Source organism: Cyclospora cayetanensis, unplaced genomic scaffold (genome assembly GCF_002999335.1).
Source record: "Cyclospora cayetanensis isolate NF1_C8 unplaced genomic scaffold, CcayRef3 CcayRef3_contig_121, whole genome shotgun sequence".
NCBI classification, from domain to species: Eukaryota; Apicomplexa; class Conoidasida; order Eucoccidiorida; family Eimeriidae; genus Cyclospora; species Cyclospora cayetanensis.
The window spans coordinates 80,717-102,700 of record NW_020312061.1 but is presented as its reverse complement, the minus strand read 5'-3'; the positions used below and the strand labels follow the sequence as shown (position 1 = coordinate 102,700).

The 21,984-nt window shown below is 53.5% G+C and overlaps 2 protein-coding genes across 2 annotated transcripts; one reads left to right on the top strand and one right to left on the bottom strand.

Moving 5' to 3' along the window:
- Positions 1 to 232: 232 nt before the first annotated feature.
- LOC34619561 lies at positions 233 to 8,838 on the bottom strand. Its single transcript, XM_026336337.1, has 15 exons — positions 8,524 to 8,838; positions 7,792 to 7,904; positions 6,506 to 7,483; positions 6,320 to 6,331; positions 5,966 to 6,169; positions 5,260 to 5,641; positions 4,371 to 4,979; positions 4,065 to 4,136; positions 3,409 to 3,705; positions 2,991 to 3,233; positions 2,415 to 2,546; positions 1,577 to 2,216; positions 1,263 to 1,465; positions 597 to 757; positions 233 to 437 (listed from the first exon to the last, which is right to left on the bottom strand). The coding sequence occupies exons 1-15, from the start codon at positions 8,836 to 8,838 to the stop codon at positions 233 to 235; spliced, it is 4,566 nt and encodes a 1,521-aa protein (XP_026192122.1).
- Positions 8,839 to 15,027: 6,189 nt separating this feature from the next.
- LOC34619560 (plectin) lies at positions 15,028 to 21,846 on the top strand. Its single transcript, XM_026336336.1, has 11 exons — positions 15,028 to 15,120; positions 16,426 to 16,575; positions 16,628 to 16,704; positions 16,844 to 17,099; positions 17,871 to 18,004; positions 18,163 to 18,439; positions 18,632 to 18,709; positions 18,899 to 19,075; positions 19,193 to 19,361; positions 19,410 to 21,129; positions 21,327 to 21,846. Exons 1-11 carry the CDS (start codon positions 15,028 to 15,030, stop codon positions 21,844 to 21,846), a joined length of 3,651 nt encoding a protein of 1,216 aa, XP_026192121.1.
- Positions 21,847 to 21,984: the final 138 nt, after the last annotated feature.

Genomic DNA, 21,984 nt, shown 5'->3' with positions numbered 1-21,984 from the left:
GTACCCTGAAGCAATAAGGTATACAAGTAGACAAATTAAATAGTCATGCCTCCACTCCTAGGTAAGTGCATCTAGTGTAGTACAAGGTGTTCAGGTGTGCCTAGCCCGCACAGTCGGGAAGACAGACTGTGGTGCTGTCCCTGCTTCAAAAATCATTGGCTGTGTCTTGTAATGTCGTATCGCCAGGTCCTTTCAATTTAGAGCTCGGATAACAGTGTTCTAACTTTTAGCACTACCTTTGCCACTGAGATGTGCGTGGAGGGGCTGCAAACCCGCATGAGCACGGCCGCACGTGACATTCGGTTTCACGTTCCATGCAAAACATCGCCCCTGCTGAGCTATAGGCTCTCTTGCTTTCTATTCTACCCCCGTTGCAACAAAAATATAGAGCTCTCGTGGCGGGTGTGCACACGCTTGCAATACACATCCCTATCTCGCTAAAGCCTGCAGCCTCTCTTGGCTTTGCGTGGCACAAAAGACACTGCATTGGAGCTACAAGATATAGATGGCTATGCTTAAGTGATGAAAATGCGCGGTTGTGGCTGCAGCTAAACTAATGCTTGCTGCTATGCCTGTACAGGTGCGGCGATTCTCGCCCAAGGCCCCCTTTGGGACCACTCGCCAACCCAGCTTTTGTGGGAGCGGCATTGGCTGCTTCTGCAGCGGCCAATGCTACTTCTGTAGCAGAAGGAGGGTCTACATATATCCACGAGCCCTCCAGGCTCCAAATAGGGTGAGACTCGATGAGCCGTCCTCCCTGCAACACCAGTCAACCGCAATGCAAAGGTGAATGACTTTTGTAGAGATTAGCAACACGTAACCACGACGAAGTCCAAGCAAAGCTTTCTCATCGAATATCCACGTGTTCATAAGATATTTTGATTAATAAATTTGCCCTCCATGCGACATCGTATAAAGGCTGTATACCGCGAATAGAAAAAAACACAGATTTCCACAGAACGGGCACACTTGCATGCACAAGCCTCCAAATAGTTCGTGCAGTACGTTGAAGAAAACACTATATTTTCTAGAGTGGAGGCCACTGAAAATACTGAACGATGCATATGTAAAAGAAGAAATTACATGTACAAACAGACGCGGGACAAATGTGCATGCGATGAACAATCCACCAGTGTCACATTCGTGTTTAGTTGCAACTAGCCCAAGTTCGCATGTGATTCTCAGCCGTTAAATACCTCCACATACAAAATAGGCTCCAAACGCAGAAAAATAAAGGGATTTTTATGAGGCAGACAACTTACATGGCTAAATGAATTGTGGCGCCTCGAGCCCGTACGCGTCTTCCCTACATCCGTTCGGGGTTCCTTCGACGTTCGGTGCATATGTGCTTGCTCATAAAAGAGAAATTCAGGCGACGCGGATGTGGTTGGGGGCAAATAAGGCACTGCCTCTACTAGTAGCCACGGTCCCGCTAAGATGTTCAAAAAGAAAAAGTCGCGGGTATCTGAAGGTGAGAGGGATCTGCAGTAAAATCACAAAGAACCGCACAACGCCACTGCTTTGGGAGACAGCAGCCGCAGCCGTCGCAAAAGCCATCCGCAAGCGGACCCGCCACTGACATCCGGGGGATAAGGAGCAGGAATTCTGAAAAGAACAACGGTCTCAGCCAGAGGACGGGGGCAGACAACTGTAGCGTACGCTGCATGGCGCAACAACTTATGTATACTGCTAAAATCGTAACGCCGCCTCCAGATTTCTTCTTCATAAACGAGACGGGTAGGGCCAAGCCACTCCGCTGCCGTGCGGCCGCGCACGCATACACCTTCACTATTTTTTCCGCTATTGCTGCTGTCGCCGTGATGCCTATTGTTGCAGCTGGAGAGTCCAGCAAGTGATACCTTTGCGCCATCAGCTCCCTGGAGGTGCTTAAGGAGCCGGTCCCTGTGACGCTTCAGAGACTCATCTGAAAGAAGACCCTTCAGCGTGAGAGATGCAGTCCTTCCTGACGACGGCATTCGTGAGGGCAAGGAACCAGTCATTGCATTGCTGTTCGAGGAAGGGGCAGCGGCCCTCTTCGGTTCGCGTTTGACCTGTTGCCTACGGCGGAGGTGCCAAGGAGTCGCCAGGGTTGAGCGGAAAACACGAGGGGCTCCTGCCAGCTGAAAGAGAAACCGTTCAAGAGCCTCGCCACCTGCCCATTGGCTGGTTCCGTCAGCTCCATGGATCCGCACAGCCAGCGACGTAAAGAAGGCACCCTGAGAACGTGTAGAGGCGAGGCATAAGAACGTGTAGAGGCGAGGCATAAGAACGTGTCGCTGGCATAGAACCGCGCGAAGAAAGAAAAAGACGCTACATCTGACTGACCACTCGTGTTGCACTTGCTGCCAGTAAAGCTGCTGCGCTCGCAGGGGTTTCATGCGTCGCCCCTAAGGAGTACTACCGCTGTTGCTTACTTCCGTTATCAGTTGAACATCTACGGATCCACATGCAGGTAGACGCTCGCAAAAATGCAGATGGAGGGCCTCCTTTAGCACTAATTCCATAACCTTTGCTCCTGCTAATTGATGGGAGCTCAGCAAGCCCAGCTGCGCAACGCGTTCGCACAAGCCAATACAATACAGTGGGAGCAACCGCACCAACTGCGGTGTACTTTGGCGCTATGCAGCAGCAAGCCCTCCTCCTATCGTTCTTTTGCTCATGGAATGGTCAACGGGGATTAAATGTAATTCGACATCATCATTCGACATCAAGGCAAAGAGAATGCACACAAGGAAAGCCGGTTAAGCATGCATGTCCTCTAAGTCGGCAGCACGTTGCACACACACACCAGCAGCTACATATCCATAAAAAACGAGAAAAGCCCCCCGCCTTCCCTCCCTCCCACGATGAAACCGATTCCTTCAGCTGACCTGGATAGACAGCTCGAAGACACCTCCTTTATTTAAGAAGTAATCCTTGTGAGGTCGGGAGCCCCCCAAGCTCCATCCCTTTGGGCTGCAAGCGGCAGCTCTGTTGATGTCGGCGTTCACTCGTATGCGAACTCGGGGGACAACTGCGTCTGCATGAGCGGAAGTCTGGGGCTTTGATTTACCGTCCCCTCTGCTGCTTACGGTGGCGTTCCTGCTGCGAGTAGCGCTTGCTAGGAAGGAGAGGGGAATAGGCTGCATATCGGACAGAGAAGGGAGGGCAGGCATGCGATTCTCCGCACTGAGTCCTAAGGACGTGGCTGCTGCTTCTGCCCATTCGGCCGCCTCTGATGAAGACACATCGCCCTGAAGCCGCACCAGCAGAAGTCGCAGCTGCAGCAGTGTAGATGCCTACCGCGCAACCAGCATTGTGCATGTGCGGTTAGGGGTGTGCGCTTGTGAAGGTGGCAACGGGAGGCGCTGGTGACAGCCTGCACTTTGGCCCCCTGTCATCGCGATCAGGATTTAGGCTTAAATGTACCGAGAAGAAAGCTTGAAAGAAGACTTCCTGCGTCAAGATGGCCCCTGCCCGTTCTGCATCGGGCGCAGTTATGGTGGCGAGCACTTCTGCAACGAGGGCTCTTGGGGGCTTGTTTCGCACCATCAGTTGGTTCCTGACTTCTCCAGCAATGCAGGCAAGCCAGTTGCCTCCCTCGGCCGCCGCAATGCGCAGGAGAGTCCTCTGCTTTACAGATGAAAACGTGAGTATATCCAGCTCTCCCAAGCAGAAGGGGGTCTGGACGTGTGTTGCTTCGCCGCAGTTGAAATATGTCTTGAACTCCGGGGGGGCCCCTGGGCCCCATAAAGGCACCACCCCCGTGGCCTCTCGGCCATTGCTGCTCGCTGCCCACATTGCGGAGAAGAGAAGTTGGATCAGAAGTCGCATGCCACCCGAAGGGCACTGCAGGCGAATCTGGAAGCAGTGCAGAACACCAACAACAAATGGAGCATGCCGCGTATTCCCATACTTGCGCAGTCATTTAGAGCGCTCCCGCTATTACGACACAGCACGTTACGGTACTGAGAAGGCCGACTCGCGCGAAGCAGCTTTGCCCAGGCTTTTTTCCGCCATTGCCATCAAACAAGCATCAACTCCTCTAAGAGAGAGAAAAGGAAGCCTTGCGCCCAATTCCTTACCTTCAGCGCAGAAGACTCGACGTCCACAGAGACAGAGACAAATGCGCCGCTCACAGCTGCAGTACCGAGGGGCTGCACCAAACAGCATTCCACCACCCCCCGTCAAGCTCTACACCCCAAGCAGCTTTTCCAGGACCGTCACACTATTCAAACCCGCTAAAACATATCCAGAAGACCCCTTCAAGCCTTAAATTTCCCCCACAAGGCCCACAGGACGCCGTGTGGCCGCGCCTCGCAGTGCGCGGGTACAGTGCGGGGAGTCTGTTTCCACAGGTGGTTTTCCACTGTTTGCGGATTGGCACTTACGTCAAAAAGCATCTCGACAACGGTGTGTATAAAGAGGGAAAGGGCCACTAGGGACTTGATGCGTTCACTTCGCCGCCGCAGAGCCTTGCGGTTTTTCTTGCTCGTGCCGCTGCCCTTGCTGCTGCTGCTGCTCGTCCTGCTGCTGCTGCTGCTCGTCGACGTTGCAGGCCGGGAAGCCAAGCCTGGGAAGAGCCAGAAGGTTGCATATGCCTTAGGAACTCCTATGGGGTTCCTGGAGTCTATAAAAACCTCGCATACGGAGCTGCACGCCCCTTCTTTAGGTAAGGGGACTGCTTTGACAAGATGGTTTGCCGCTTCTTCTTGGGATGTCGTTGCACTATCTGTCGTTCCTGCCGCTGCTGTCGCTTCTTCTGGACGGTTCCGTGGGTGCCAAAGCGACGACGATCCGCTGCGCATGGGCAGAAAGGGGTCCTCCCCTGGAAGCGAGAGGCCGAGGCTTCTTGCAAGTCTCGAGACTTCATCAGGCGCTAGGGTTGTGAGGGCACTCCACCGATTCTTCCAGTGCTCTTCCAACGGCAGCACCGAAAATGGCAAACGAAGGAATGGGGCCAAGCGTGTGCAGAGGGGCGCTATAAGAGGACTCTCCAACTGAAAGCGTTTAGGGGCAGGCACAGTCAGACGTCGCGGATTTTTTTGGGTATGCTCGTCTTTGCATGCAGACATACATGCACCCATATTCATACCCCGTTCCAGACAAAGATGGGCAAACTGCTATGCGCTGCTGAACAAGAGCTAGGCAGTGCAAAAACTCAATGTGGCGTCGCAAATCTTGTAACATATATGCTTGGACCGGCTATGTGGGCTCTACGCGGGCATCTGCAGAAGCGTTTAGCGATTGCCCCCCCTCGCTAGATCCGCACAGACATACCACGAGGATCAGATTGCTGGGAGTTAAGGCGGAGAGGAACTGCACGAACTCCTCCCTGGGAACCTTTTGCACAAGCCAGTCCACTAGAAAGACACGACTGCCCGCTTTCCCTAGGAGGTTCCCCGACAAATAAATCGCTTCCTCCTGCGGTGTCAGATGCGGCATTTGCGGCCGCCTTCCCAAGCCGTCTAAAGCAAGGGGTGTCAGCGGCAAGGCGGCAGCATGCGCTTCCCCGTACGCTGCTTCAGCAGACAATCCAGAGAGGGAAGGAGCCGTCGCGTGTACCTGCCTCTTGTGCAGATGAAAGCCTATTTCCTCAGCCTCAAAACGACGCATCACCGCCGCCCAAGGTTCTTTTGAGGAAGCCAGATGCCTCCACAGCCTGCAACACGGAGCACATCAGGGTAGATGGACAGAGGGCAAGGAGCTCGCATAGCGCACAGCGCCACTCATTGAAGCAAAAACGAAGCCCTCACCCCAAAGACAGAGACAGTCCAAAGCCAAGCCAGCTGCGAGCAGCAGCTGTGCAAAACTCGGCGAGCCGGAGGCCGCAGCAGACAGCGGAGGTTTGCAGATGATCCACGCTTCGTAGAGCCGGAGGAGTAGTAGCCACTCCGCAAAGGGATAAGAGGACCCTTTAAATCCCCCATAAGGCCTTTCCTCCTTCCTTCTTCCCCTTCCCCTTCCATCCATCGTCCCCACGTACTGAATGAATGTAAAGAGTAGTTTGCCTGTGAGCTCAATAGTCGGGTGCTTGAGAGAGCCTCCAGAAACGCTCAAAGACACCCGCAGCTCAGCACTGCAAGCCGTGTACTCCATAGACACCTCCAAAGCCTCAGCCAATCCGGCAGCCCGGAGGGCCCCCAGACAGCTTCCGGGGCCCCCCATGCTGAAGAGATTCGCGGCTAGCCTGCAGCAGCAAAGACACCAGAACGAAAGAGGAACAACCGTTCACGAAGGAAGGGATTCAATGATACAGGGAAGCCTTGGGTTCCCTCGCGACAGGAGGCAGGAGCACCCCCGCAGCAGGGAAGACGCAGCAGCATCACAAGCAACGCACGCCAGGCAGGCCCTGAGAACACACCCAGCAGCAATTTGGAGAGAACAGTAAACAGCCAAGTTGAGAAGCCGACAGACAGGCGCGCTGGGCCCACCCCAAGAGCGAAAACATAGTCGCAGCACACAAACGCCAGGGAAGTCCGCTGGGAAAAAGCTTCGGGATTGACGTGCAGTGCCGCATGCCTACTCTATATCCTTGCACGGAGGCCTCCTGGGCCCCTCCGTTTCCATAACAAAGATGAACTCCACACTGTGTGAAAACCGACTGGAGGGCTGTATCAAGAGCAATTTTTCAAGGTCCTTAGGGCGTGCAACAGGCTGCAGGTGCCCCTCAGCTTCTCTTGCACCCGCCGATGCCGCTACGGTTGCACGCGTGAAGACATGAGGGCCCCCCCCCGCTTCCTCGTAGTCTAGAGGATTAGGACACGCTGAAGGCCTCCCAAAATCCCTGTCTGCTCCGGTGCGGCCCTTCTGCTTGCCTGCCCTGCTCGTGCCTGCGTCTGCAGATGCTGCATCTGCAGCGTGGGGTTGCCACTGAGGCGCGAAGGCGGGGGGCTGTGGATTCAGACTCTCTATCTCCGAAGCCCTGTTGTCGCTGCACCGAAAACGAGTCTGCAGCTTAAGATTGGGCTCTAAACTGCCCAGAGCTTGGTGCGCGAGCAGCAAGAGCTGCTCTGGATCTTGCGGTCCCACAAGGACCAGTGCAATCCCGTTGGGAACGTAGTAATGCCGCCTCCAGAGAAAAGCAGCTTCTCTAATATCGACGTCTGCCGCTAGGACGTCCACTCCGAGCTCCTCAACGTAAACAAGGCGGGGGGCTTTGAACCCGCCCAATGGGGAAGGGGATCGGGGCCAAAAGGGCCCCTTGTGAGGGGCCCCTCCGGCAACGCCTGTGGAACTCTGGTCCTGCTGCTGCTGCTCCTGGCGTAGGAGCGGCAAAGAGGTGGAGGCAAACGTAGCAACTCCTGCAGCGACAGATCCGCCAGCTGCGCTGCCAGCAGTAGACTGCTGACGGTGCTGGTCCTTCTGCAGCCTCCGCTTCCGCCTCTGCCATCTTCGCCACCCTTCCAAATCCCCAGAGCGCCACTGCGCAGAGCGAAGCGCGTGCAACAGCTCCAATCCCATGGCATAAAAGCAGTTCGCGCGGTGATTCGGATTCAACTGCGCATAAAACACATACACACACACACACATTTTCACTTACACACATGATGCACACATGCACCTACGTACACACATACACTTTCACACACACCTTTCACACATACTTACACACATACACTTTCACACACACTCATCCAAAGGCGCACACAATCAGACGGAACGCAGTGTAATACAGGACACCCCCCGTACGAAGTCGGCTGCACGCCACATGGATAGCAGCACCAATAGCGGCAACTGACCACATGGCTCTTGAGAACAGCATTCCGTCGACAGTAATGGTCCGCTGCACACTTCAATTGAAGAGATCCTTGAAGCTGCTTTAACTCCATGAGAGCCCCATCCAAATCATTTGAGCAAAGAGACTGCGGGGAGAGCGCTTCGCGAAGTCCTCCTAGGGCAGCGGCCAGCCGCTCAACAGGAATCTACTCGGAGCATACAAGCACGTACAAGCACACACATACACATGCATGCAAATACACATGCATACACACACATACACATATACATTTATATACATGCATACACACACACATATATACATATACATTCATATACATGTATACACACCCACACACATACACATATACGTACACATATGCATTCATATACATACATTCACATACATACACACACACACACACACACACACACACACACACACACACACACACACACACACACACACATTCGCACATACACTCACATACATACACATATACATTCACATACATACACACATACACAAGGGCACAAGAGAAATCCACGCGCTGCCCAAGATGTCCAGAAGCAAGCCTACACGGCAAAGGGGATTGAATGCCAAAGGATCAAAAACACAAGGCTCAACCACAGCTACGCCTAGGACACGGAAGAAGTAGTACCAGCCACAAAGTCATCATCAGCCATAGCCATACATAGGTGCAGGCACACACAAGCCTTCACAGCGCCAGCAAGGTTGCAAACGGCAAAATCGTATTTTGTGCATATGTGCCAAAGGGAGTCGGACGTGTGAATCAACACATTTCGATCTAAATATTAGCATACCTGAAATGCCAAGGAGCTCTCCAGCTCATTCACAGACAAATGCAGTGGATGAGGGCTTCCAAGAGCCTTGATGAGTGCCGCGAAGGATTCATAGCCCCCTTGTTGCTCCTGCTGCTGCTCTTTGGCAAAAATTCCTCCGATCCGTTCTCCTCGAAAGGTGCATTGCGCCACAAGGAAAGCGAGGCCGGGCAGATGGAGGGGCTCTTTACGGGAGCCGCCGATAAAGGATGCAGAAACCTGCACAAGTCCCCCCTCGAGCGACGAGCTGTCTTGCATTGCTAGAACCTCAAGCCCATTGGACAACCTGACATCCATCGGCAGCAGAGGGAACATGAGCGCGCACACGCACTGTAGCCGCGTGCAAGAAAGGTCTGCCTCCTGCCCTCTTGCGCCTGGGCAGAATAGCAAAGTGTTTTCGAAAGCTCAAAAGCGGTTCTTGCTGGCGATCGTGAGACAATTGCACGGATAGACTAGGACCGCTTGGAAAGAATACAGCGAGGAATTCATGCGTGCGCATGGCTCCTCAACGCGAGGGTGGTGCTACCCAACATCGCGCTACAGTGTAAGGCCTCTTTTGAGCCTGTTCTTGCGGACTGCACCTTACCACTGCTGCCACACACATATGAACATTTATATGAACACTGTGGCACACAGGCACAATGCACAGGCTCACGCATACATACGTGCGAAAAGAACACTTTTACCCGTCTCCGCAATCACCTCAAGTGGGAAATCGCGGGAGGCCTAGAAAGACACACAGTTGAATCCGTGTGCAACTTTCGGCCCTTCTTCGCCCTACTTGAGACGGCAAGAAAGAAATGAGCATCCAAGCACATCCACTCCATGCATACACCCATATACATACATTTGTATATATATGTCTACCCTCTACATGGACAAGTACCTCGCGAGGAGCTTTTTACGCGCGTCGATGGAGGGGCTCAGAAGTTCAAGGAGCTCGATGTCCTCTGGAAGCGCACTGGCTTCGCCACGTCCGCCGAGTTGCTGCCTTCCCTGCTCCTGCCTTCGCTCTTCATTGAAGGGCGTTGCTAAAGGTGGCGAGGTGGACTCTCTAGCTGCCTCCGCGAGCCTTACTAGGGCATCGCCTGTGTAGCGTCCGATGATGGCAGCGAGGCAGCAAACGGCTAGTAGCACGGCATTTCTGCTGACTCTCCTTTTGGGAGCTCCAAGGGCCGCGTTCCCAGGGCTCCCTCCAAAGGAGGAGGCAAGGATTGCCAGAGGCAACAGCAGAACCAGCAAAATCACCATCGCTGGAGGCGCTGCTGCTGCAGGTGGGTGGCTGGGGGGGCTCTCACTACACACAGCAGTTCGAAACGTGTAGCGCCCTCATGAGCTCGGACCAGGAGAGAAACATGCATGTGTGCGGCGATTGGGGTGTGTTCGCAGCTCCGGCATAGCCGGGCCGCAACCCCCAGGAGCTCTTTGTGCGCCTCACTGTGCGTAGATTTGGCGAAAATACCAGTGGTCTCTTACTGCGGAAAGAAGGCCCTGTGTAGCACGCATGCGCCACCCCCGGCACAGTGTGCGCAAGCTTCCAGCCAGAGCCTTCAGGATTGCATGCAGAAACAGTCTAATTGGGAGGGCACCTGGGGGTTACGGATGGGGCCCTGGGGTTAAAGTGGGTAAGGCTCTAAAGGTTGTAGTGAATGGCAAGGCACGCAGGTCTCCGGCCAAGTACACAGCACAGAAAAAGCATGAAGTTCTAGAAAATACTGTCTAACTTGGTGAACAAGTTCTATTGCTCCAAGAGTCAGCCGTAGCGGCCGCTGCTGCAGCTGCTGAACGGCCCCAAGTGTCTGCAGGTCCGCAGTAGCGGCGCATGCGTTCCTCGCCCTTCATACTTCGGCAGATTAAAGAGTAGCAAAATTTCCGAGGAGTCTTCATGGGGATAGTCATATATTTTTGGGTCTCAGCAGAGCCACGTGCGTCGACATGCGGTGCATATGCACCCACTGCTGAGCAGTCGCTGACCCGGGTAAAAAATGCTACCCCTGCAAGAGCTCCTTCTGATGCGTTTAGGGGCATTCCTGAAGAGCATGTAGCTGCAGATTTTTGTAAGGACTCTCTTGGCGGCTAATCCACGGGGTTCCTATGGGGTGAGGCTCCCCGCATGGTTAACACACCTGGGTATCAATTCTCAATGCGCATACAATAGCTAGGGACTACCTGAAGGGAGTGAGCCGCGCATAGCCACAAAAGCTGGGTCACAATATGCGCCAGACAGTAGCCTCTGCCTCCACAGCACCGCAGACACCGCAAGTTCTTGGTACTTGCGGTGCTAAGTGAACTGCCTGGTGGAGGCTTTCGCCACCGAGGCCAACCCACCAAGCCTTTCCGTGTCAGTGAAGTGATATCCCTGGAGAGTCTGGATTTCGGTGTAGTGCTTGTGTGGGGTGGTGCAAACAAGACAGGGGCGCATGAGTACTAGAGTGCAGGGTTTCGCCCACGAGACAGGCGCTCCACAGATTAGGGATAAGCAACCAGAACAGGCTGGGGAGGGGAAAGAAGGAGGGGTAGATATGTGAATAGATAAGCATAATAATTATGTAGAAGACTAAGTTAACAATACACACTGTCTACTACAGCAATATTCGACTAGCAAAGTAAAGAACTGGCTCATTGATGTGGGGTGGTATGTCTTCTTTACTGCAGAGTAGTCTTAGCTCGATGTATGAGGACACGATGTTGTGTGCGTGTTAACCGAATGCTATACGCAGCTAGCTCTGGATGATCGGTGTGCTTGGACGGTATCGACGTGAGCACCCCACTAGCGTATGTCCCCTGAAGTCGGGAGCTCATAGGAGCGCGGGCAGAAAAAAGCAGGGGTTCTTTTGGAAGCACTCAGTAGCCTTCGATAAGATTTGCATCGAGTCGAAGGCAAACTGTGTCCCTTAAGATACCTTACACTGAGCACTGCATAAGTGGCCGAGTCCTCAACACTTTCCTCACTTCTAAGTACCTGCCCTCGTGTCCCGTATTAGTCCATCGGGACGAAATGCACAAAGGACAATAAAGGAGTTCCCTTCTTATTACTACTTCCATGGCAGGCTTAAATCAAAATCAGGGGAAGCTAGGACAGCAAGTTGTGCACGTACCAGTAGAGAGAAATAGACGGAGAGAGAGAGATGTAAACTAGCCAACAATGAAAGCAAGACCAGACCAGCACAACCACTGCGATGCTGGCACGCTGTTGTCGGAGTGCTGAAGTGTGTGAGCTTTCTGCTATAAGAAAGCACACAAACAGGCAACGAATCCGACAGCTGCTCTTCTGTCGACAACCGAGGTGGGCCCTCCCCACTCCACTTCAACAATAATTCCCGTTTAATGTATTGTTAGCGCTCAATAGTCCTGAAATCCAGTATATCTAGCATCCCTGTGCGTTCTTTGTCTCCACAAGGATCACTTGCCCTCACGACAAAGTTTGCAAACAATTCTGGGAGCTTTGAAATTTTAAGCCAGTACTGATATTTCTATGACACCAACTTCTAGAGGAATCCGTCGAGTAAGAAAAAGTAGATCTCTGAGTAATTCTTCTATACTCATAGCCACCTTTTTATGACCTTTTTCGTCTGGCGATTTCTGGTTCACCCAGTAAAGTCTACTGATCCACCAGAACCAAATCTGCACACTCGATACACACAACTGACTGCAGCTCGTCATAGTTCTATGCATATGTCTCTCAAGCTTTGGGCATACATTCACGTTCACTAGACAGCTGCTTGCTCCATCCATCCATTGGGAAAAATGATGATTGATTCTGGATTACCTGGTCCAGGCCCGGATAAAACGGCTTATGCTGGTGGGGAGCAGCGGGTTGACGTTCTAAAATCATGAAAGCACAAGGCAAAAAGTCAAGCCAAAAAATTGGATTGTGTGAGCATAGAGTCACAAATGCTTTAAATGAATGCGGTTGGTGCGTAGTTGTTTGTCTATCTGCCCCAGATTGGTTCGCATTGGCCACATTCGCGTTAGTGTGCAGGCGGGTCAAAATGCACGCCAAAACGCACTAGCCACCTTGGATTCCCTGTCCGTAACGATTCTACTGGGCTATATTTTAAAGGTTTTCAGCATGATTTATGAATAATTAAGCAAATTCGTAAGCCGTGACAGAGCAGGAGCGAAGGATCAAATAGGCACGTTTGCTGAGTGCCCGGACAGCGACCTAGGTGCTCTCCTAACCGACAGTTAACCAGTGAATTCCATAGTCAGGTCTGCTCAAGTGTTTCTGGTAACCGAGGGCTTTGGGAAGGCAGGGTCTGCGGGAAGTACACGGCCTCAACTGCTGACGATCTGGCCATGACAGTGCGTACTCCTGTGCTGCTGGACACATATCAGGCTACCAAAAAGACTGTGAGAGCCCTTTCACTGTAGTGGAAATCCTCAAAGGACTTTCTACACAGCGGAGCGAAAGGGATGTTTGAGCATAAGATTCCTCGCTTTGTCTTCAACCATAGCAGGCCATCCTCACCGTGGTAGTGCTCTACCTTTTTAGCCATTCTGGATCTTGGCAATAGTATACGATCTGCGGAGGACAAGTGTATGACTCAAACACTTTCGATAGAAACAGTGAATCATCACGGACAAAAGCGGTTTCCCAGCACAATATTGAGTCACTGAGGCGTTGTAGGAACGCGTCGGCAACCACGCTGGTCACACCTTTAATATGTGCTTTACTGCAAAGTCGTACTGCAGGAGGCACTCACGCCGGTGAACAGCACTAAGACCATCCACGTCGTGGAAAATCTTTGTAAGGTACATTAAATGCTGGTGGCCGTTCTGGACAGTAAAATGACCCCCAAATAAGTGATGCCAATATTTTTAATTCCCCATCATATCACATGGTATTTTCGTTTCCCGCACTGGATAACGGTGCTCGGTTTGGGCGTAGCGAAGAGAGTAGTAGGCCATAATTTGTTGCATAAGAGAGGCTGTGCCCTGTTTGTAGAGAATGGCCTGCACTGCTACGTCATGGACGTTGGGTATTGCAAGGAAATGATGCTTATGATTGTGCGTTGCGAGTAATGAAGGAGCTGTAAGGTCAATAAGCATCTCTGCTGCAACAGCCTCCTCTCTCCAGGTCATTTGATTGCGCTTTTTCATGTAGATCGGCACACGGAGCAAAGAACCGAAAAACAGGAAAGGAATATTCATAAAAGGAAGCAAGCCCATTAAACCTCAATGTCCTTAGGGGTGAGTAAAGGTGACGACTGCGCTTTCAATGCTTCAAAAGTTGCCGGATTATGGCTAAAGTCTGACAGTCAAATCACAAAATGCCCAAACTACATGCGATCTCACATAAAAACCCTAACACTTGCGTGCCTTTACGTATCATTGCTCAGCCCCCAGCAGCTGAAGTAAATGCCATTGGTGCTGTACTGCACTTGAACAATTCGGATAAATACAAAAAACTTCTTTAATGTAGAAAGGTATTCGCTGCCACATGAACGTCTATGAACACCCCGATTACCAAGCCTTTGCAGTTTAGCTGAGATTAACGAGTCCAAGCGGAATACAGGCAGAGGTAGCTTGGAGTGCGAGTGTAAAGCGCGGTTTTTGTGCCTGGCATCGGCGCAAGTGGGGATTTGTGCGAAGGCGCCTGTAAAGCCCAATGTCCAGTGTAATTTGTCAAGTATCTCACTAGCATGTGAGCAGGCAGACTGCATTTCTGTGCCGTCTCCCCCAATAACGCCGAATACTCTGCTTCCGCTGAACCCAGTTCAGTTGTTCAAGTGCTTTAGTGCTTTGCCTGCGCTTGCACTTCAGACTAGTATGACTCTGTTATTTGCAATAGGAATGGGTGGGCTGCTGGAAGGCCGTCTGTGGCTGCTTAAATACGCAAGTTCTATCTGGCTTCTTTTCTAATTCACCTGAGAGTGGAGACTGGGGCTGCTTGGTACAGTATCGATATTTCTAAATTCCGACGCTGCTCTACCTTTCTATCCAACCACTGAGGTATTGCGCTTATTCACTCCTAGAACTCGTGTAGCCAATCGTTTATGGAAGATCCTTGGGTCTGTAGTGTAACTGCTGAATCACTGCCCTTCCTGCCCTCACCTGACATGACAGTGCAAGTTAAACTTAGATAAATAAACTGGAAAAACAGATGTTCTGCTTTATGGCCTCTAAGAATCATAGTTTCGTATTTCTTGGCATACCAGTCTGTCTATAGTTTGCCCTGATGGTCCCTTCCTAGTGTTTTCCAAAGTTTGCTGCTGAGCTGAAATCGTTATAAGCTGATGAGTCGTGCCTCGCGTGAAGGCCTGAGCTAAAGTGATACCTACAGGCAGACGAACTCTTCGGCGTGAATAGAGCCGCCATTGGAGTGCGTTGCTTTCTAATACGCATGTCGCAAGAAGCACTCCTTGTTCGATATCTTATGGCACAAAGCGAGGCACATCGCCAACCGGAGGATTTGCCCATTCCTATGGCCCCGGTACTATTCTGGTTTGTGCAACCTCGTGTACGCATGAATGAACTTTTAACATGCCGATAAATCTTGCCCTCCTAGAAGCTGCGGGGTTACCGCATGGATATCAATTTGCAGGCTGGCCTCTGCGGCCCAGCAGAGGTGCCAGAGTGAGCTTCCATCTCCAGAAGCGTTTTAAAGCTCAACAGCTGCAAAAACCTAAATTATTGAACTCCCAAAGAATTGGGTGGAGACCAAAACTGCCGTAGCGAAACGTGACATCCCACTGAGCATACAGCCTGTGGATGAGAGGGGGATAGCTGCATGGAGCCACGTGGTGCTACCACCATAACGTTCCATCCAAGGTCCTGGTGGAAGGGTAATTGCCTATACACTCAACACAAATCAAGTAGAATGTTACAGAGAACTTTTCAAAAACTCACGCCTTCCACTGCTCGTGTCCCTAAGATGCATCGGCATGAGGGAAGAGGGGCGGCTAGGGTCAGCGCATCTGAAGCGTCTACGCGTTTAGAGCGGACATTCAAAGCGGGTGCACATAGCAGCTCGCGCATACGCACACAGCATTGAATCTTGCCGCAGCAAGCTATTATGACTATGCAATGGATCGAAAATACCAGTCGCCAAGGCAACTGGTCATTCCTTCACTTGTTTCATATAAACATAATAAGTTTAGCCGAAAGTTCTGAAAGGTGGCTTGGCCCGCTACACCGTTTATACTCACAGTACATGGGCCATATTTGCCCCGCGGCCAAAACTAGACAAGAGCAGGAAAACGCAGTCAGTCCATGACTGTTCTGGATCAAATATGAATAGTCTAGTGGAAAGTGCTTACATGTAGCGTTTGGCCTGCTGCCGAAAGGTGGAGACGGAGTAAAGAATGGGCTCTTGAAGTTAGATGAAGAAACAAAAATGCCTTCTGCATTGCAGAAGGGACTCCTGATGAATCAGAGCCTGACAGGTATAGAGGATAAGGGAGATTCAGGGAGGAATGCAAAGAGAGGGGCAGGTAATTGCGGTTTGCAAATACATGCAGTTCTAGATGCTTTGTGCAGCGGCAGCGGCAGCAGCGGTTAAAGCCGCCTTGGGAGGCTTTAAGGATTCTCTGCTCCGCATTGATAATAGAGATTTGCAGGGGATGGGGGGATGATGATCGCGGAGGAGTGCCTACTTGAAAAGGGCCTATCCCACCAACCCCACCACTAAGGGGCCAGTGCCGTCGTACATGGGGCCCCCCTGCCCGGGCTAACGGGGGCCCTGGGGGAATCCCTTTCTGCGAACCCTTTAGCGATTGCCTCTTCTTGTTTAGTTCCAATGTTCAATAGTCAAGTTCATGGGCTGTAGAGCCTCACCGGCTTCCACTGCTGCCCTGCAAGAGATCCTGCGTCCTCCCCCTCCCCCCCGAAGACCCCTCCGCACTCCCTGTGAAAGCGCTTTGCTGTGGAGCTTCGCGTTAGGCGCGTGAGCAACAAATTGCTTTGCCGCCGTCCAGCTGTCCTTCCAGCGGCCCCACAGCGGCCCATCCTGTGTTGTCAACGGCTAAGTCTCCAAGACGCCTACGACTATCAGCACCTCAGGAAACAAGGGCAGCGGAAACAGGGCGCACAGCAGCAAGAAGAGCCAATATTTTCCTACACAGTGTGCACAATAGCTGTGCAGTGTCTTTTTGCTGCCCTCGTTGCGGCAGCATCAGCACTAGCAACGTCGGCACCAGTTTGTTGGACGGTGATTGCTGCGTGCTGCTCTGCTGCTGGCTACGAGCTTGGTGCTTAGGAGCTGCTTAGAGGGTTCTTTCCTGCTGATGCTGCTGCTGCCCGCTCAGCAGAATCAGCTGCCGCACCGCGAAGCGGATACTGGGAGCAGCAACACCGGCAGCAGCAGCGCAGCAACACCAGCGACTTCGGCAGGAGTTATTGCTGCTGATAAGGAGGCGACTGCATCACAGAGTCGTGCTGTTTCTGCTCCCGAACCACAGCAGATCCGCCCATCGTCACATCCGCAGCAGCACTTGCGCTTGATTGGCAAGGGTTTGGCTTCTCTATCAGACGCGCTCCTGTGCCTTCCGCAGGGGGCCTCTCTGAGTTGTCTTCGAACCTTAACACTCCACGCGAACTCGCTTGTTTCCCTTGATGTGCGCCGCTGCAAGAAACCCCTTCGCGCCTTAAACGCCCCTTTCTTTTGACCGTTGCTGCGCTGCAAAAAAGTCTTGATAGACCTGCAGAGGGGCTGCAGCCAGCAGCACTGCCGCAACTGCTGCAGCTCAACCTGCCGGGTCCGCGGCAAAACGCGTTGCTGCATCCGTTGCATTCACACAGGACGCCTCTTACGGTGATGTGCTCGCAGTGCGTGTTGCTGCCTTGGATGCAGGGAGTGAGCGCCCTACCGCATCTTGAAGAGCTTCGCGTCTCCTCCAACTTGCTGCAGCGTCTGGGAGATCTTCGAGCTTTGAGAAGGCTCCGACTCCTTGACGTGGCTTCGAACAGAGTATGGCGTGAAGCGTTTGCATCGAATCCACGCAAAGCTCACAAGCAGGGAAGCCGTCGCAAGGGTCGCTCGGCAGCACAGCGGTCCACACCCACGGCCACCCCCGCGAATGCCGCAGCAACAGCAACAGCAACGGCGCCTTTACAGTCACTACTTTTGCTGCGTTTCGCGCATATGTGCCTCAGCTGCAGTCCGTCGAGGGGCTTAGTGGCTTGTGCAGTCTCCGCTGCCTCCGCGCAGAGCTCAATCAAATCACCTGCCTCGCCAGTCTACAGCAGGTGAGCAGGGGGTTTCAGGGCCCCTTTCTCTGTCAGGCTCGAGCCGGCATAAAAAAGCGCTGCTGCACTCACCACAGAAGACGACGCCTCCGATGCATCTTCTGACTTCGAATAGAGGCGGCGTTCCGCTTTGCTTGCAGCTGTGGGGTCCAGAATACCAGCTGGAGACGCTAGACTTGAGAGAGAACCGTCTAACAGACTTCCGGCAGCTCCTCTTCTTGGGGGGGCTAGCGCGCCTAAAGAGCTTGGCGCTTCAACACAAAGAAGGCAAGATGTCTTTTCCCTAAAGTCTTGACCTCTATAAGTCAGCGGGGGTGGATCTCCCTTAAAGGCCTCCTATCTCTTCTGTTGCGGCCCCGTCGTGAGTGTTGCTGCAGCTGCACTGCACCAGCAACAAGAACTGCGGAAGGAGCAGCAGAATCACGCGCTCAGTGAGGACGGCGCGCTACTCGCCTTTTCACCTCCGCCCATTAGCAGCAAAAGCACTGACAGCCACAGCAACGGCAACCTCATATGCCAGGAAAAGGCCTACCGCCAATGCGTGCTGCTGTGCGCACCGCTGTTGGAAGAGCTGGATGGCATCGCAGTCACTCCAGAAGAGCGAGCAGCAGCTTCTGCCTATGGCAGGAGCACCAGTGGCGGCCTTCTTGCGCAGCAGAACGAACTAGACTTACTTTGGCGAGAGCTAAAGCCAGCGCCACCTGTTCGGGTATGCAGCACTTCACTTCCAACCCCTCCTTTGAAGGCTCATTCCATGCCTCCTTCCTGCATGGACTGAGGAAGAGGGGCCACTCCCTGATCATCCAGAACCTTTGCGGGTGCTGCCGCTCTATGTGGTACTGCTGCTGTTGCTGCCTGCATGTAATCGCTTCCTGTGCCGCTGTTGCTCTTCTTGATGCAGCGAATTCCTACAGTCAGCTCTTGCGGGCCGCGTGCGGCAGCAAGGCGAGCACGAGGAGCAGATCTGGCAACAGCAGCAACAGCTGAAGCAACAGCAACAACAACGTTGACAAAGGCAGCAGCAGCGCCAAAGGCAGCAGCGGAAGCAATAGCAACAACAAAATTGACAAAGGCTGCAGCCACACTAACAGCAACAGCAGCACCAAAGGCAGCAGCAGCACCAACGGCAACAGCAGCGACAACCCGTGATGTAGCGATTTTCGTAGAGGCAAGGTCGACAGCCACAAGACCGGCACATGAAAGAGCGCTAGCTGAAGAGACAAAGCTTGCAGCAGGTGTTGCAGCAGCAACAGCGAGAACAGCAAGCGCAAAGGCCAAACCTGCAGCACTCACAGCACGCGAAGCTTCAGGAGAGTCTTTGCCTGGCCATAGCACCACATTGGAAGTAACGGGGCGTCGTGTCTCCTCGACGGCTGCTGCTTCTGCTGTTGGCGAAGCTGTTGCATCCGGAGGAGAAGCTGCTCTGGAGAGCACAGAGACGCTGCTGCAGTTGATGCTGCAGCGGCTTTCTGGGGAATCGCATGCAGCGCTGCATCAGCTGACAGGAGCTCAGTTGCTCCAGTGTCTTGCTGTGCAACCGCCTGCGCATGCACCCTCTGCGGATGCCAGTCCTCCCGCAGAAGCAGCGGCTGGAGGCTCAGCAGCAGCCTCCACGACCGTTGACTCAATTGGCAAGCAAGAGGGCACTGCATCTGCATCGACACACGGAGCAGCAGCAGCATCAGCAGTTGCAGAGGTAGCAGGCGGCGTCAGTGCGAGAAAAGAGTCTGGGGTCCCCTCTGAAGCCGCTCAATCGGGGCCTAGTTGCGCGTGGCCTCAAAAGTGTAGTACACTCAACGGTAGCTGCAGCCGAAACTGCAGCGACAGCAATGCGAACACTATGAGCAACAGCGGCAACAGCTGCATGTGCTCGAGTAGCACTGCTGGAGACGCTCTAGAAGTTGCGCGACTCGCGTTGCAACTACTGCAGCAGCAGGCACCCCAGCAGCAACCGCCTCTGCAGCAGCAGCAGAAGCCCATGGCGGCTGGTAGCACTGCTGCTGAAGAGGGTGTGGGAAAGTCGGAACTGGATGCGGCTGCAGAATTAGCAGCGCTCGGAGCAGCATCGTCAGCGGCTGCTCCGGTACACGTGAAAATGCTGGATGCCAATTTTTTGCACGAAGGACCCCAAGAGAGTCAGCAGCGAGAGCAGCACCAGCAGGAAAGTCAGCCGCAAGAGCAGCGCCAGCAGGAGACTCAGCAGCAAGAAGCCCTTCAGCACCTTAAACGCCAGCTGGCTGCCTACACGGATGAGGTCGAGGAGCTGCGGCAGTTGCTGCAGCGGCATCAGAGGCAGCAGCACGAGCAGCGGCAACAGCAAGAGGAGGAGCAAGCAGCAGCAGCAGCATTGAGGGAGCACCAAGAACAGCTCGTGCAGCAGCTGCAGCAGCTGCAGGAAGAGAGGGATGAGGCTTGGAGCCGTGTGCAGCGGCTGCAGGAAGAAACAGTGCTGCAACAGGATGAGCTCGTTGCAGCAAACCGGCAGCAGCTTCTGTTGCGAGAGCGCCATGACCGAAGAGCAAAGGAGCAGCAGCAGCAGCAGCAGCAGGACCTGCAACAGCAGCGCAGCAGACACCAGCAGCAGCTGCAGCAGCTAGAGGATGCATTTCGTCAGTCGATGGAAGAAATAAAAGAGGCAGCAAGGCGACAGCAGGAAAGCCTGCAGCAGCAGCTGCAGCGTGCCGAGCAGAAAATGCAGCAGCAGCAACAACACTTACAGCAGCAAGCAGAGCAGCAGCAGCAAGCACTACGGCAGGCCAAACGCAAGAACGAGGAGCTTAGGAGAGCTATGCATGTTGCAGCAGAACAGGAGAAGCAGTTAAAGGCGTCTGTGCATCGGATCAGCTGCAAGCTGGAGCGCGCGTTGGAGGAATCTCGAATGCTGCAGAAAGACAAGCAGCAGCTTCAGGAGGCCGTTGCGGCAGCGGAAGCCACGCATACGCAGCAGCAGCAGCAGCAGCAGCACCTGTTGCAACGCATCGCCAGGCTTCAGCAAGAGCTCGATGAAGTCCAAAGTATATGGGCACCACGAGAACAGTTACGCGAGCTGCGGTGCGAACGTGACCTGCTGCAGCAGCAGCTACAACAACGGCAGCTACAGTTGCAGCAGCTGCAGCAGCAGCAGCAGCAATTGCACGTGCTGCCACCCGCAGCTGAGCTCCAGTCCCTGAAAGCTGCTGTTGCAGCAGCAACTGCAGCACAACAGGCAGCAGAAGCCCGTGCCAAAGAAACACAGCAGACAGCAGATGTGCATGCGCGAGTGCTGCAGCAGCAGGAGGAGAAGTTGCAGCAACAACAGCTTGCGCTGCTGCAGAAGGAAGAGCTGTTGCAGGATGCCAACGCCTCTGCCAGGCGCCGCGAGAAGGAACTCGACAGGAAGCTGCAAGAATATGCAGATCGGTTCGTCGAAGCAACGCTAGAGAGACCTTAAGCATCAAAGTCTAGACCGTAAAACACAGAATTCGCACATTCCGCAGAAAGGGTCCCTGGAATGAGCAGGGGCATTTTCGGCTGCTGCTGCCGGCTGTGTGTTCAGAAGAAATTTTCCGCTTCATTGCTTGCGTTTGCCATTAATTTGTCGGTTGATTGTGTGTCAGAGCCCGCGAGTGGCAGCAGCGGTACCGTGAAGAGGTTGAGGGTGCCGTGGAGGCCGCAGCGGCAGCAGAGCGGCAGCAGCAGGAAGAAAGGAAGCGCTGGCAGCAGCAGCAGCAGCAGCAGCAGATACAACTGCAGCAGAAGGACGAGGCCTTGGATTTTGCACAGCGCGAGTTGCAGCAGCTGATGCAAGCCGTGCAGGAGCAGCAGCAGCACCAACAGCAGCAGGCTGAGCAGCAGCAGGCGCTTCGCAAGTTACAGCAACAGCTGGAGGAGGAACGCGAGCAGCACGAAAAGCAAAAGCGGCAGCAGAAGCAGGTTCTAGAACGGCAAGCGCAAAAGCTAGCTACGGTGTCAGAGCAGCTGCGTGTCAGTAAGCAGCAAGCCCGGGAGCGAGACTTGGAGGTTCGCGTGTTGCTGCAGCACTGGGAAAAGAAGAAAGCGAATGCCGCTGAAACAGCCAAACGCGTCAACGCGCTGCTCAGAAAACTTCACTTAGACTACGGAGACCAGGAACCGTGACAATTCATCCTTGCTAGCTAGTGAGTTAGCAGACTGCATGCAGCATAAGGGCCACGAAGCTGCAGTCGAGACTCCGGCTTTAGGCGATCTAGTTGCGTGAACACAGGAGGCCATGCAGAGCGAGTGAGAGGCAGCTGG